At 52.0% G+C, this 12,387-nt stretch overlaps 2 protein-coding genes across 2 annotated transcripts; both read left to right on the top strand.

Moving 5' to 3' along the window:
* Positions 1-1,546: 1,546 nt before the first annotated feature.
* LOC308147938 (dnaJ homolog subfamily B member 5) lies at positions 1,547-7,104 on the top strand (the record flags this gene model as incomplete). Its single annotated transcript, XM_080521332.1, has 4 exons — positions 1,547-1,654; positions 2,869-3,127; positions 3,245-3,789; positions 6,475-7,104. 4 exons carry the CDS (start codon positions 1,547-1,549, stop codon positions 6,706-6,708), a joined length of 1,146 nt encoding a protein of 381 aa, XP_080377458.1. The 3' UTR covers positions 6,709-7,104.
* A 1,704-nt stretch (positions 7,105-8,808) lies between these two features.
* hwa (huluwa) lies at positions 8,809-11,721 on the top strand (the record flags this gene model as incomplete). Its single annotated transcript, XM_080521331.1, has 4 exons — positions 8,809-9,318; positions 9,500-9,565; positions 9,714-9,828; positions 11,567-11,721. The coding sequence occupies 4 exons, from the start codon at positions 8,809-8,811 to the stop codon at positions 11,719-11,721; spliced, it is 846 nt and encodes a 281-aa protein (XP_080377457.1).
* Positions 11,722-12,387: the final 666 nt, after the last annotated feature.

The raw sequence follows: 12,387 nt of genomic DNA, 5'->3' as shown, positions 1-12,387 counted from the left end.
CTGAGAGAGAGAGAGAGACAGAGACAGAGACAGACAGAGAGACAGAGACAGACAGAGAGACAGAGACAGAGAGAGAGAGAGAGAGAGAGAGAGAGAAAGAGACAGAGAGAGAGAGAAAGAGACGGAGAGAGAGACGGAGACAGCGAGAGAGACAGAGACAGAGACAGAGAGAGAGAGAGAGAGAGAGAGAGACAGCGAGAGAGAGAGACAGAGAGAGAGAGACAGAGAGATAGATAGAAAGAGAGAGATGATAGATAGAGAGATAGAGATAGAGAGATAGAGAGATAGAGAGATGATAGATAGAGAGATAGAGAGATAGAGAGATAGAGAGATAGAGAGATAGAGAGATAGAGAGATGATAGATGGAGAGATAGAGAGATGGAGAGATGGAGAGATGGAGAGATGGAGAGATGGAGAGATGGAGAGATGGAGAGATGGAGAGATGGAGAGATGGAGAGATGGAGAGATGGAGAGATAGAGAGATAGAGAGATAGAGAGATGGAGAGATAGAGAGATAGAGAGATGATAGATAGAGAGATGGAGAGATAGAGAGATAGAGAGATGGAGAGATGGAGAGATAGAGAGATAGAGAGATGGAGAGATAGAGAGATAGAGAGAGAGAGAGAGAGACAGAGAGAGAGAGAAAGAGACGGAGAGAGAGACGGAGACAGCGAGAGAGACAGAGACAGAGACAGAGAGAGAGAGAGAGAGACAGCGAGAGAGAGACAGAGAGACAGAGAGAGAGAGACAGAGAGATAGATAGAAAGAGAGAGATGATAGATAGAGAGATAGAGATAGAGAGATAGAGAGATAGAGATAGAGAGATAGAGATAGAGAGATAGAGAGATAGAGAGATAGAGAGATGATAGATAGAGAGATAGAGAGATAGAGATAGAGAGATAGAGAGATAGAGAGATAGATCTATATCTAGTTGAACATGAGGAAGAAATAAAACTAGTTTTTTATGAAGTTGTTTGTTTTTAATAGTATAAATGTGTTTGATGTGGAGTTATTTGAGGACAGGAGCTGTCCTGGACTGTGTGTGTGTGTGTGTGTGTGTGTGTGTGTGTGTGTGTGTGTGTGTGTGTGTGTGTGTGTGTGTGTGTGTGTGTGTGTGTGTGTGTGTGTGCGCGCGCTGCGTCGTGACTGTCTGCTCGGTCCTCCGGAAGTCAAGTCTCCACAAGGAGAAAAGAGGCAGCAACATCCGTGCGCGTGCCCGCGGCTCGGCCAATGGCGGCTCCGCGCCGCGCTGAGGACACCGGCATCCCCTGCTGCTCGCGAGGCGGAGGGGGCGGGGCCAGGGGGCGGGGCCAGGGGAAGCTCGGTCACCGGGCGTAGGCGGCGGACTGCACGGTAAAAAGGAGCCGCGGCGGCGGAGCGGCATCAGAGCCGCAGCAGCAGCCGAGCGACGCTTCAGCACCGCGGACAGCGACCCTCCAGCCTCCCGCAGCCTCCAGCCCGCAGCCTCCAGCCTCCAGCCTCCACCCTCCAGCCTCCAGCCTCCAGCCTCCAGCCTCCACCCTCCAGCCTCCACCCTCAACCCGCCATGGTTCTCATCTGGACGCAGTTCGGCGTCAAAAACAAAAACGTCAACGTCAAATGCAAAGTGCGAGTGATGCACCGAGGAGACAGCTCCGGGTCGTCGTGCTCAGCCGTGAGTCCTGTTTCCTCTGCTTTATTCTCCTATTCTCCTTTATTCTGCTTTATTCTGCTTTATTCTGCTTTATTCTGCTTTATTCTGCTTCTATTCTCCTTCTATTCTCCTTTTATTCTGCTTTATTCTCCTTTATTCTGCTTTATTCTGCTTTATTCTCCTTCTATTCTCCTTCTATTCTCCTTCTATTCTCCTTCTATTATCCTTTATTCTGCTTTATTCTCCTTCTATTATCCTTTATTCTGCTTTATTCTCCTTCTATTATCCTTTATTCTGCTTTATTCTGCTTTATTCTCCTTCTATTCTCCTTTATTCTGCTTTATTCTGCTTTATTCTCCTTCTATTCTCCTTTATTCTGCTTTATTCTGCTTTATTCTCCTTCTATTCTCCTTTATTCTGCTTTATTCTCCTTCTATTATCCTTTATTCTGCTTTATTCTGCTTTATTCTGCTTTATTCTCCTTCTATTCTCCTTTATTCTGCTTTATTCTGCTTTATTCTCCTTCTATTATCCTTTATTCTGCTTTATTCTCCTTCTAGTATCCTTTATTCTGCTTTATTCTGCTTTATTATCCTTTATTCTGCTTTATTCTGCTTCTCTTCTTCTTAAATCGGAGCTTTCAGCTCTCGGTTGGTTCTAATTCAACACAGATGGAATCTCAGCCAATCACAGTCCAGAATCTCAGTCGTTGAGGAGAATAGCTGGCGTTTTTTTTTTTTGTTTTTTTTTTATTATTATGATTTTTTTCTGACTTTATTTCTCTTTTTTATTTTTTTATCTGCATTCGTTTCTCTTTTTATTCTTTGTTCAGGATCTTTTTCCTTTTCTTCATTTTCCTCCTTCAGGTTTTTCTTTTCTTTTCGCCCTTCAGACCATCTTCTGCTCACATTGAGCTTCATTTAGTCCGTCACGTCGGCCAGTGGCTGAGGAGGGTAGGGTAGGGTAGGGTAGGGTAGGGTAGGGTTAGGGTAGGGCTAGGGTAGGGCTAGGGTAGGGTTAAGGTAGGGTTACTTCATTTAGTCCGTCACGCCGGCCAGTGGCTGAGGAGGGTAGGGTAGGGTAGGGTTAAGGTAGGGCTAGGGTAGGGCTAGGGTAGGGTTAAGGTAGGGTTAGGGTAGGGCTAGGGTTAGCAGCAGCGTGTCTCTTCCTCCGACCTTTCAACATCCTTGTTTGAAAGCAAGCGGTGTAAAGCTCTTGTGTGTTTCCTGTTGCAGGACGGCATCAAGCCTGAGGCGGAGCCGGCCCCCCCGGCCACCAAGCCCACGGGCAAGGACTTCTACAAGGTGCTGGGCGTGGCGCCCGAGTCCGACGAGGACGACATCAAGAAGGCCTACAGGAAGATGGCGCTCAAGTTCCACCCGGACAAGAACAGCGACGCCGACGCCGAAGACAAGTTCAAAGAGATCGGCGAGGCGTACGAGGTGCTGACGGACGCCACCAAGAGGAGCGTCTACGACCAGTTCGGAGAGGAAGGTGAGCGAGAGAGAGAGAGAGGGGGGGAGGGGGGGAGGAGGGGCTTGACTCACCACTGTCGGCGTGGCGACCAGCCGTCCATCTCCTCACCCTCCCGTACGTCTTCCCTCCCGCCAGGTCTGAGGAGCGGCGTGTCGCTCGCCGGCCAAGGCAGCGTCTTCCGCAGCAACGTGCCCGGCGACGCCCACGCCACCTTCTCCTCCTTCTTCCACGGCGCCGACCACTTCGACCTCTTCGGCGGCGACGGCGACGGCGAGGACGACCTGTTCAACCCCTTCAGGCGCTTCCCCTTCAGCCACGTGGGCGGCGGCGGCGAGGGCGGCCAGCGGCGCGAGGCGCGGCGGCCGCCGGGCGACGCGGCGGTGCTGGACCTGCCCGTCAGCCTGGAGGAGGTCATGCACGGCTGCACCAAGCACGTCAAGGTCACGCGCAGCCGGCCCGGCCCGGACGGCCGCGGCGTGCGGTCCGAGGACGCGGTGCTGAACGTGGTGGTGAAGAAGGGCTGGCGGGCCGGCACCAAGATCACCTTCCCCCGCCAGGGCGACCAGGCGCCCGACGCCTCGCCCGCCGACCTCACCTTCGTCCTGCGCGACCAGGAGCACCAGCAGTACCGCAGGGACGGCGCCAACATCGTCTACACCGCCAAGATCACGCTCAAAGAGGTGAGGATCGCCAGACGCCGGTTCCATTCCCCGGCAACACACACAACCTCCAACTGGAGCTCAGCAGTTCCCCGGCAGCGGCGGTGGGAATCCAACCGCCGCTGCCGGCGAATGACAGGTTGAGCTGCAAGTGACCTTAGTCCCGTTTAGGTTTGGTCAAATCATTTGGTTCAATAAGTAAAAGACACTGAAGCAATAATGTGATCATTAGTTTTCAGTATAAAGAGTTTTTCCCGTCCAAACATGAAGAGAGACAAACATCCAGTCATTCATCAATCCAACTTAATATCATATTCCATCTTCAAACAGTCACTTCCTCCGGGATTTTACTGTGAAAACCTCAATCGAGAGTCGAAACTGGAGTTTAAAGTCAAATGTACCTGGAGGAATCGTTCTGGTGTTTCTATGTCGAGAACCCTACTGAGCAGAATGAAGGTTAGAGAGAAGAGCAGTCTGTAGTATGGAGACTGTCATAGAACCCAGAACAGCCTGGAGACTGTCATAGAACCCAGAACAGCCTGGAGACTGTCATAGAACCCAGAACAGCCTGGAAACTGTCATAGAACCCAGAACAGCCTGGAGACTGTCATAGAACCCAGAACAGCCTGGAGACTGTCATAGAACCCAGAACAGCCTGGAAAGCGTCATAGAACCCAGAACAGCCTGGAAACTGTCATAGAACCCAGAACAGCCTGGAAACTGTCATAGAACCCAGAACAGCCTGGAAAGCGTCATAGAACCCAGAACAGCCTGGAAACTGTCATAGAACCCAGAACAGCCTGGAAACTGTCATAGAACCCAGAACAGCCTGGAAAGCGTCATAGAACCCAGAACAGCCTGGAAACTGTCATAGAACCCAGAACAGCCTGGAAACTGTCATAGAACCCAGAACAGCCTGGAAAGCGTCATAGAACCCAGAACAGCCTGGAAACTGTCATAGAACCCAGAACAGCCTGGAAACTGTCATAGAACCCAGAACAGCCTGGAAGGCGTCATAGAACCCAGAACAGCCTGGAAAGCGTCATAGAACCCAGAACAGCCTGGAAACTGTCATAGAACCCAGAACAGCCTGGAAAGCGTCATAGAACCCAGAACAGCCTGGAAACTGTCATAGAACCCAGAACAGCCTGGAGACTGTCATAGAACCCAGAACAGCCTGGAAAGCGTCATAGAACCCAGAACAGCCTGGAAACTGTCATAGAACCCAGAACAGCCTGGAGACTGTCATAGAACCCAGAACAGCCTGGAAAGCGTCATAGAACCCAGAACAGCCTGGAAACTGTCATAGAACCCAGAACAGCCTGGAGACTGTCATAGAACCCAGAACAGCCTGGAAAGCGTCATAGAACCCAGAACAGCCTGGAAAGCGTCATAGAACCCAGAACAGCCTGGAAACTGTCATAGAACCCAGAACAGCCTGGAAACTGTCATAGAACCCAGAACAGCCTGGAAAGCGTCATAGAACCCAGAACAGCCTGGAAACCGTCATAGAACCCAGAACAGCCTGGAAACTGTCATAGAACCCAGAACAGCCTGGAAACTGTCATAGAACCCAGAACAGCCTGGAAACCGTCATAGAACCCAGAACAGCCTGGAAACTGTCATAGAACCCAGAACAGCCTGGAAACTGTCATAGAACCCAGAACAGCCTGGAAAGCGTCATAGAACCCAGAACAGCCTGGAAACTGTCATAGAACCCAGAACAGCCTGGAGACTGTCATAGAACCCAGAACAGCCTGGAAAGCGTCATAGAACCCAGAACAGCCTGGAAACTGTCATAGAACCCAGAACAGCCTGGAGACTGTCATAGAACCCAGAACAGCCTGGAAAGCGTCATAGAACCCAGAACAGCCTGGAAACTGTCATAGAACCCAGAACAGCCTGGAGACTGTCATAGAACCCAGAACAGCCTGGAAAGCGTCATAGAACCCAGAACAGCCTGGAAACTGTCATAGAACCCAGAACAGCCTGGAAAGCGTCATAGAACCCAGAACAGCCTGGAAACTGTCATAGAACCCAGAACAGCCTGGAAGGCGTCATAGAACCCAGAACAGCCTGGAAAGCGTCATAGAACCCAGAACAGCCTGGAAACTGTCATAGAACCCAGAACAGCCTGGAGACTGTCATAGAACCCAGAACAGCCTGGAAAGCGTCATAGAACCCAGAACAGCCTGGAAACTGTCATAGAACCCAGAACAGCCTGGAAAGCGTCATAGAACCCAGAGAGAGAGTCGTTGTTCTTGTCAGCCTGACCGAGGCAGAGCCGCTGCAGCAGAGCCGCTGCAGCGGCGCCTCGCCGCCCCCGCAGAGCCGCCACAGCTAAATGTGTGCTGGCGCGGAGCCCAGCCGCCTCCACCAATCACACTTCACAATCGCCCGCCGTCCTCACGCAGACTGCGCTCTGCCGCCCCGCCGGCCCACGCCGCCCGGCAGAGTGACGGTTCAAAGAGCTCCTCCAGTCACTGGAGCGCCGAACTCCCACTCGCCGGCGCTAAATGGAGCCGCGATTACGACATCGGTGGCGCCGGCTTTGTTGCGTAACTCGGCGCCTCCAGAAACACAGACACTCCACATTTGTCGCTTATGCAACTCCACACATTTAGAGCCGCGACACTTCACATCCGCTCGTCTCCGTCGGCGGCGAAGCCTTGCGCAACAGCGCCTAACGTGTCCTTCCCCCCGCAGGCGCTGTGCGGCTGCACCGTCAACGTGCCCACGCTGGACAGCCGCCTCATGCCTCTGCCCTGCAGCGACGTCATCAAGCCCGGCGCCGTGCGGCGGCTGAGGGGCGAGGGCCTGCCGCACCCCAAGAGCCCGGCGCAGCGCGGCGACCTGGTGGTGGAGTTCCAGGTCGTCTTCCCCGACCGCATCCCGCCGCAGTCCCGCGAGATCATCAAGCACAGCCTGGCGCAGTGCTAGCCGGCGGCGCAGACTCAAGGTGCTGGCATCTCGACCAATCACGGCTCCCGGTGGGTCCGGAGGAGGCGACCGGCGCCGCGGGCCGGACGGCGTGACTCCACACAGACACTGGGCGCCACGCACAACCACCGCCACGCCAGAAGCTAACGGCGACGCAGACCTTGGGTCTCTGACGGCGCCGCCTGCAGAACGTAGACCGGCAGCAGGCGCCGGCGCCACTTTCAGTCTGCAGAGACCTTTATTGTCCTCTTGTGGTTATATGGTGTTCATATGACTGAGATCTTGCATTGATTTATTACAATAGCAAACGTACTCGTGTGCAAAGATTTGCTTTGTGTGCAAATTTGCAGAAACTTTGTCTCTAACAGAGATTCACCCGTCAAATGTTCTATTGAATTATTTGAAATGTTTGTACAAATTCTGCTGCTGGAGACACAATAAACTACTAGTCCTTTCCTGGTTTAATGGAGCTTTAAAATGGATGGATGGAGGGATGGATGATGGATGATGGAGGGATGATGGATGATGGATGACGGATGGATGGATGGCCACCCATCCATCCGTCCGTCCCGCTGCAGCTCGTACTGCCGTCACTGTTAAAACATCTTTGAATTCCTCGATATTTAACATTCTTCTTTGAACTTTCCTTTCCAAAGATGAAAGTAATTCACAAAGCATCTTAAGCCCTTAATGAGCTCCTGAGGTAGAAAACCAGTGAAGCAGTGAGGACGACTTGAAGAAGTGACAGTTACCTGTCTACAGGTGAGCTGGGAGGGGAGGAGAGGAGAGGAGAGGAGAGGAGAGGAGGAAAGGAGGGGAGAGGAGAGGAGAGGAGAGGAGAGGAGAGGAGAGGAGGAAAGGAGGGGAGAGGAGAGGAGAGGAGAGGAGAGGAGAGGAGAGGAGGAAAGGAGGGGAGAGGAGAGGAGAGGAGGAAAGGAGGAGAGGAGAGGAGAGGAGAGGAGAGGAGAGGAGAGGAGAGGAGAGGAGAGGAGAGGAGGAAAGGAGGGGAGAGGAGAGGAGAGGAGAGGAGAGGAGAGGAGAGGAGAGGAGAGGAGGAAAGGAGGAGAGAGGAGAGGAGAGGAGAGGAGGAGAGGAGAGGAGAGGAGAGGAGGAGAGAGGAGAGGAGAGGAGGAAAGGAGGGGAGAGGAGGAGAGGAGAGGAGAGGAGGAAAGGAGGGGAGAGGAGAGGAGAGGAGAGGAGAGGAGATGACTTTATCAATCCCTCATGAGGAAACTCATCACAGCAGCTCAACATAGAACAATTGCTGAGAGACGTCAGGGTAGTTGCTCACAAGACAATAGACTATATATATATATATATATATATACACACACATATATATATACACACACATATATATATATACACACTGGGGGAGAGCATGGTGAAAATATTCACCGTGAATGAAAATGCTGTCTTTTATTTGATTTGACTGAAATTAAATCAAAACTACTCGTTACTGTGAAAACACCTCGGAGGTCCGCTGATGGACGTTTTCTGTACTGGAGAGGAAGCTGGCGCGGTTTGCTGCCCCCTGCTGGTGCACTGGTGACCAGCAGGGGGTTTGCTGCCCCCTGCTGGTCACCAGTGCACCAGCAGGGGGTTTGCTGCCCCCTGCTGGTGCACTGGTGACCAGCAGGGGGTTTGCTGCCCCCTGCTGGTCACCAGTGCACCAGCAGGGGGTTTGCTGCCCCCTGCTGGTGCACTGGTGACCACCAGGAGGTTTGCTGCCCCCTGCTGGTCACCAGTGCACCAGCAGGGGGTTTGCTGCCCCCTGCTGGTGCACTGGTGACCAGCAGGGGGTTTGCTGCCCCCTGCTGGTCACCAGTGCACCAGCAGCATCAACGAGCAACACCTGTTGGAGCTAATTGATGTTTCTGTCTCCTACCGGGAGTTTGTGCTCTACCGACACCGGGTCTCACCAGGACGCCCCGGGTCTCACCAGGACGCCCCGGGTCCCACCAGGACGCCCCGGGTCTCACCAGGACGCCCCGGGCGGGCCGCGCGCTGATTGGCCCCTCGGCTCACCTGTGCGCGCGGAGGCCGAGTGAAGACTCCGCTGGGAGCGGCGCTCCTCCGTGACCATGACCCTGATCAGAGATGAGTCCGGTGGCGCCGCTCAGTGTGGGTGAAGGTGAAGGCGGGTCCGGGTCCGGGTCCGGGTCCGGGTCCGGCCTGGCCGCGGTGGTCCTCCTGCTCGTGCCGTGCGTCGTCCTGCTGCTGCTGCTCAACTGCTGCTTCCTGCTGTGCAAGCTGCTGGTCCTGTCCGGGAGGCCCCGCGGGGGGGCCGGGGAGGAGCCCGGCCGGAGGGGGGCGGGCGACCCGCCGCGGCGCGTCATGACGCACCCGGTCACCTCGTCCCGGGCCTCGTCCCGGGAGGGGGGCCGCGGGATGCGGCTCCTGACGCCAGACGCAGCCGCCGGGTTCCAGAGGGCCCTGAGCACCATCAGAGCCACCGCGTCCTCCTCGTCCCGGGTCACGCCGGGTCCGGGTCCGGGTCCGGGTCCGGGTCCAGACCCGCTCGCGGCTTTACGCACAACTGCGCCGCTTTTAATGCGATTCTGTGACTCGGGAGTCCGAGTGGACCTGGTGCCGCCAAACTCTCCCGCAGTGAGTGTGTGTGTGGGGGGGGGTGATGGAGTGTGTGTGTGTGTGTGGGGGGGGGTGATGGAGTGTGTGTGTGGGGGGGGGTGATGGAGTGTGAGTGTGTGTGTGTGTGTGGGGGGGTGATGGAGTGTGTGTGTGTGTGTGGGGGGGTCAGCTATTAAAAGCGTGTTCTGACCGTCCTCAGGTGTGGTGCGCGGAGCTCCTCGGGGCTGCAGGAGAACCTGAGGGTGGAACCAGCAGGAACCTGCAGGTGAGGAAAACAAAGGATCAAAGCGTCATCATGACGTCACTCAGTCAAAGTAGAGAAGAAGGTTTTTTCAAACTTTTGTTGCATCAATGTGAAAATCAACCTCAGTCCTGATCAGAACCGGTTCACTGCCTGGTGTTTGTCCCAGCAGGGGGCGCCGCCCAGCAGGACCTTCCTGGACTTCCTGGACCAGCCGTCACAGACCTCGTCCTCCAGGTCGTCTGCAGTCGGTCCCGGACTCGACGGAGACTTTGGAGCGAGTGCAGGTTCTGGTTCTGGTTCTCCTCCTCCTCCTCCTGCTTCGTCTTCTGCTTCTTCGTCTTCGTCTTCTTCTCCTGCTTCGTCTTCTTCTTCTTCTGCTTCGTCTTCTTCTTCTTCTGCTTCGTCTTCTTCTTCTTCGTCTTCGTCTTCTTCTCCTGCTTCGTCTTCTTCTTCTTCTGCTTCGTCTTCTTCTGCTGCTGCTTCGTCTTAGTCTTCTTCTGCTGCTTCGTCTTCGTCTTCTGCGTCTTCTTCGTCTTCTGCTTCGTCTTCGTCTTCTGCTGCTTCGTCTTCTGCTGCTTCGTCTTCTACTGCTTCGTCTTCTTCTTCTGCTGCTTCGTCTTCTTCTTCTGCTGCTGCTTCGTCTTCTGCTGCTGCTTCGTCTTCTGCTGCTTCGTCTTCTGCTGCTTCGTCTTCTACTGCTTCGTCTTCTTCTTCTGCTGCTTCGTCTTCTTCTTCTGCTGCTGCTTCGTCTTCTTCTTCTCCTGCTTCGTCTTCTTCTTCTGCTGCTTCGTCTTCTTCTTCTGCTGCTGCTTCGTCTTCTTCTTCTCCTGCTTCGTCTTCTTCTTCTGCTGCTGCTTCGTCTTCTGCTGCTTCGTCTTCTGCTGCTTCGTCTTCTGCTGCTTCGTCTTCTTCTTCTGCTGCTGCTTCGTCTTCTTCTTCTCCTGCTTCGTCTTCTTCTTCTCCTGCTTCGTCTTCTTCTTCTGCTGCTGCTTCGTCTTCTTCTTCTCCTGCTTCGTCTTCTTCTTCTGCTGCTGCTTCGTCTTCTGCTGCTTCGTCTTCTGCTGCTTCGTCTTCTGCTGCTTCGTCTTCTCCTGCTTCGTCTTCTTCTTCTGCTGCTTCGTCTTCTTCTTCTGCTGCTGCTTCGTCTTCTGCTGCTTCGTCTTCGTCTTCTGCTTCGTCTTCTACTGCTGCTTCGTCTTCGTCGTCTTCTTCTGCTGCTTCGTCTTCGTCTTCTTCTGCTGCTTCGTCGTCTTCTGCTGCTTCGTCTTCTTCGTCTTCTGCTTCGTCTTCGTCTTCTGCTGCTTCGTCTTCTGCTGCTGCTTCGTCTTCTTCTTCTGCTGCTTTGTCTTCTTCTGCTGCTTCGTCTTCGTCTTCTTCGTCTTCTGCTTCGTCTTCGTCTTCTGCTGCGTCTTCTACTGCTGCTTCGTCTTCTTCGTCTTCTGCTTCGTCTTCGTCTTCTGCTGCGTCGTCTTCTTCTGCTGCTTCGTCTTCTTCTGCTGCTTCGTCTTCGTCTTCTTCTGCTTTGTCTTCTTTGTCTTCTGCTGCTTTGTCTTCGTCTTCTTCGTCTCCTCCTCCTCCTCGTCAGGTGTTCTCTCCTGTTCGAGGCGTCTCGTCACATGAAAACAAGTTTATTAGAATAAAGAGAATGGTCCCTTCTCTAGGTTCACGGTGATGCATATATATATATATATATACATATATGTATATATACATATATATATATATACATATATGTATATATATATATATATATATATATATACATATATGTATATATATATATATGTATATGTATATGCTGTCAAAAATAACATTAACTTGATTGATTTGAAACTTTTAATTTGTTAAAAAGTAAGGTAATTAACAGTTTGACTTCCCGGAGCAGCAGAAGCCCAGTGGAATAATAAAGCAGAAAGTTTCACTTTACGTTTCCTGGCGGCTGATTGAGAAAGTAAAAGTCATTAGCTTTACTTTGAAAAGCCGAATTTAATGACCACAGTAGTAATTCTGCTGTGTGTGTAGGCGTGTCCCTGCGGATCCTGTCGGCGGACAGCGATGGCCCCGCCCCCTCGGCTCTGGACTGGGATTACTACGACCCGAGCTACGTGCGACAGAACAACGTGCCCAGACCACAGCGCCCCCGTGTGGCGCTGCACAGCAAACACTACTGGGTCTGAGTCTTTTAACGTGTTTTGACTTTACATGACCTTGGATTTCTTTATTGTCACAATCGTCTTCACTTTCAACTTCATATTTTTCCATGTTTAGAAACTCACTCGTCACTCAACTTGTTCAGATTGTCTTTTATTTTGCACTCGTCACATTTCATCGAAATTATTTAGTCTTTGTTTCTCCACATAGAAAACAAACTATTTCACTGTATAAGGAGTTTCACTCAGATCAAAAGATATTTCTATTTTAATAAAGGACCTCATGATTATTATTCTTTGGTCGAGTGATCGTCTCTATTGAATTTCATCATTTTGCAAGTTTGTTTTGTTTCTAACCAAAAGGAGAAACACGTTGGTTGTCGACCACCAGGGGGCACCAGCGCTCTACACTGTTTGATTTACACATTCAATTCCACAAAACATTATTCCAGAGACTTGATATTAATGAACATGCTTCAGACATGAGCTGCAACATGACGAAGATTAAAAAGATAAAGGGGTGAAACCAACATTTTGACTTTAAAAGCAGGAAAACGAGCTCGTCAGACTTAAATACAATTTAAAAAAAAAGGCAGGTTGAAGAACCAACCATGTTTTCTTTTGTAGAAACAATAATTGGCCTTTTCTTTACAAAGAGTAAATAGTAATTCTATGTAAACTAACTAGTTTTAA

This window comes from Blennius ocellaris (genome assembly GCF_963422515.1).
Source record: "Blennius ocellaris genome assembly, contig: SCAFFOLD_301, whole genome shotgun sequence".
NCBI lineage: Eukaryota > Metazoa > Chordata > Actinopteri > Blenniiformes > Blenniidae > Blennius > Blennius ocellaris.
Note: the sequence above shows the minus strand (reverse complement) of the source record. Positions and strands in the feature narration are given on the sequence as shown.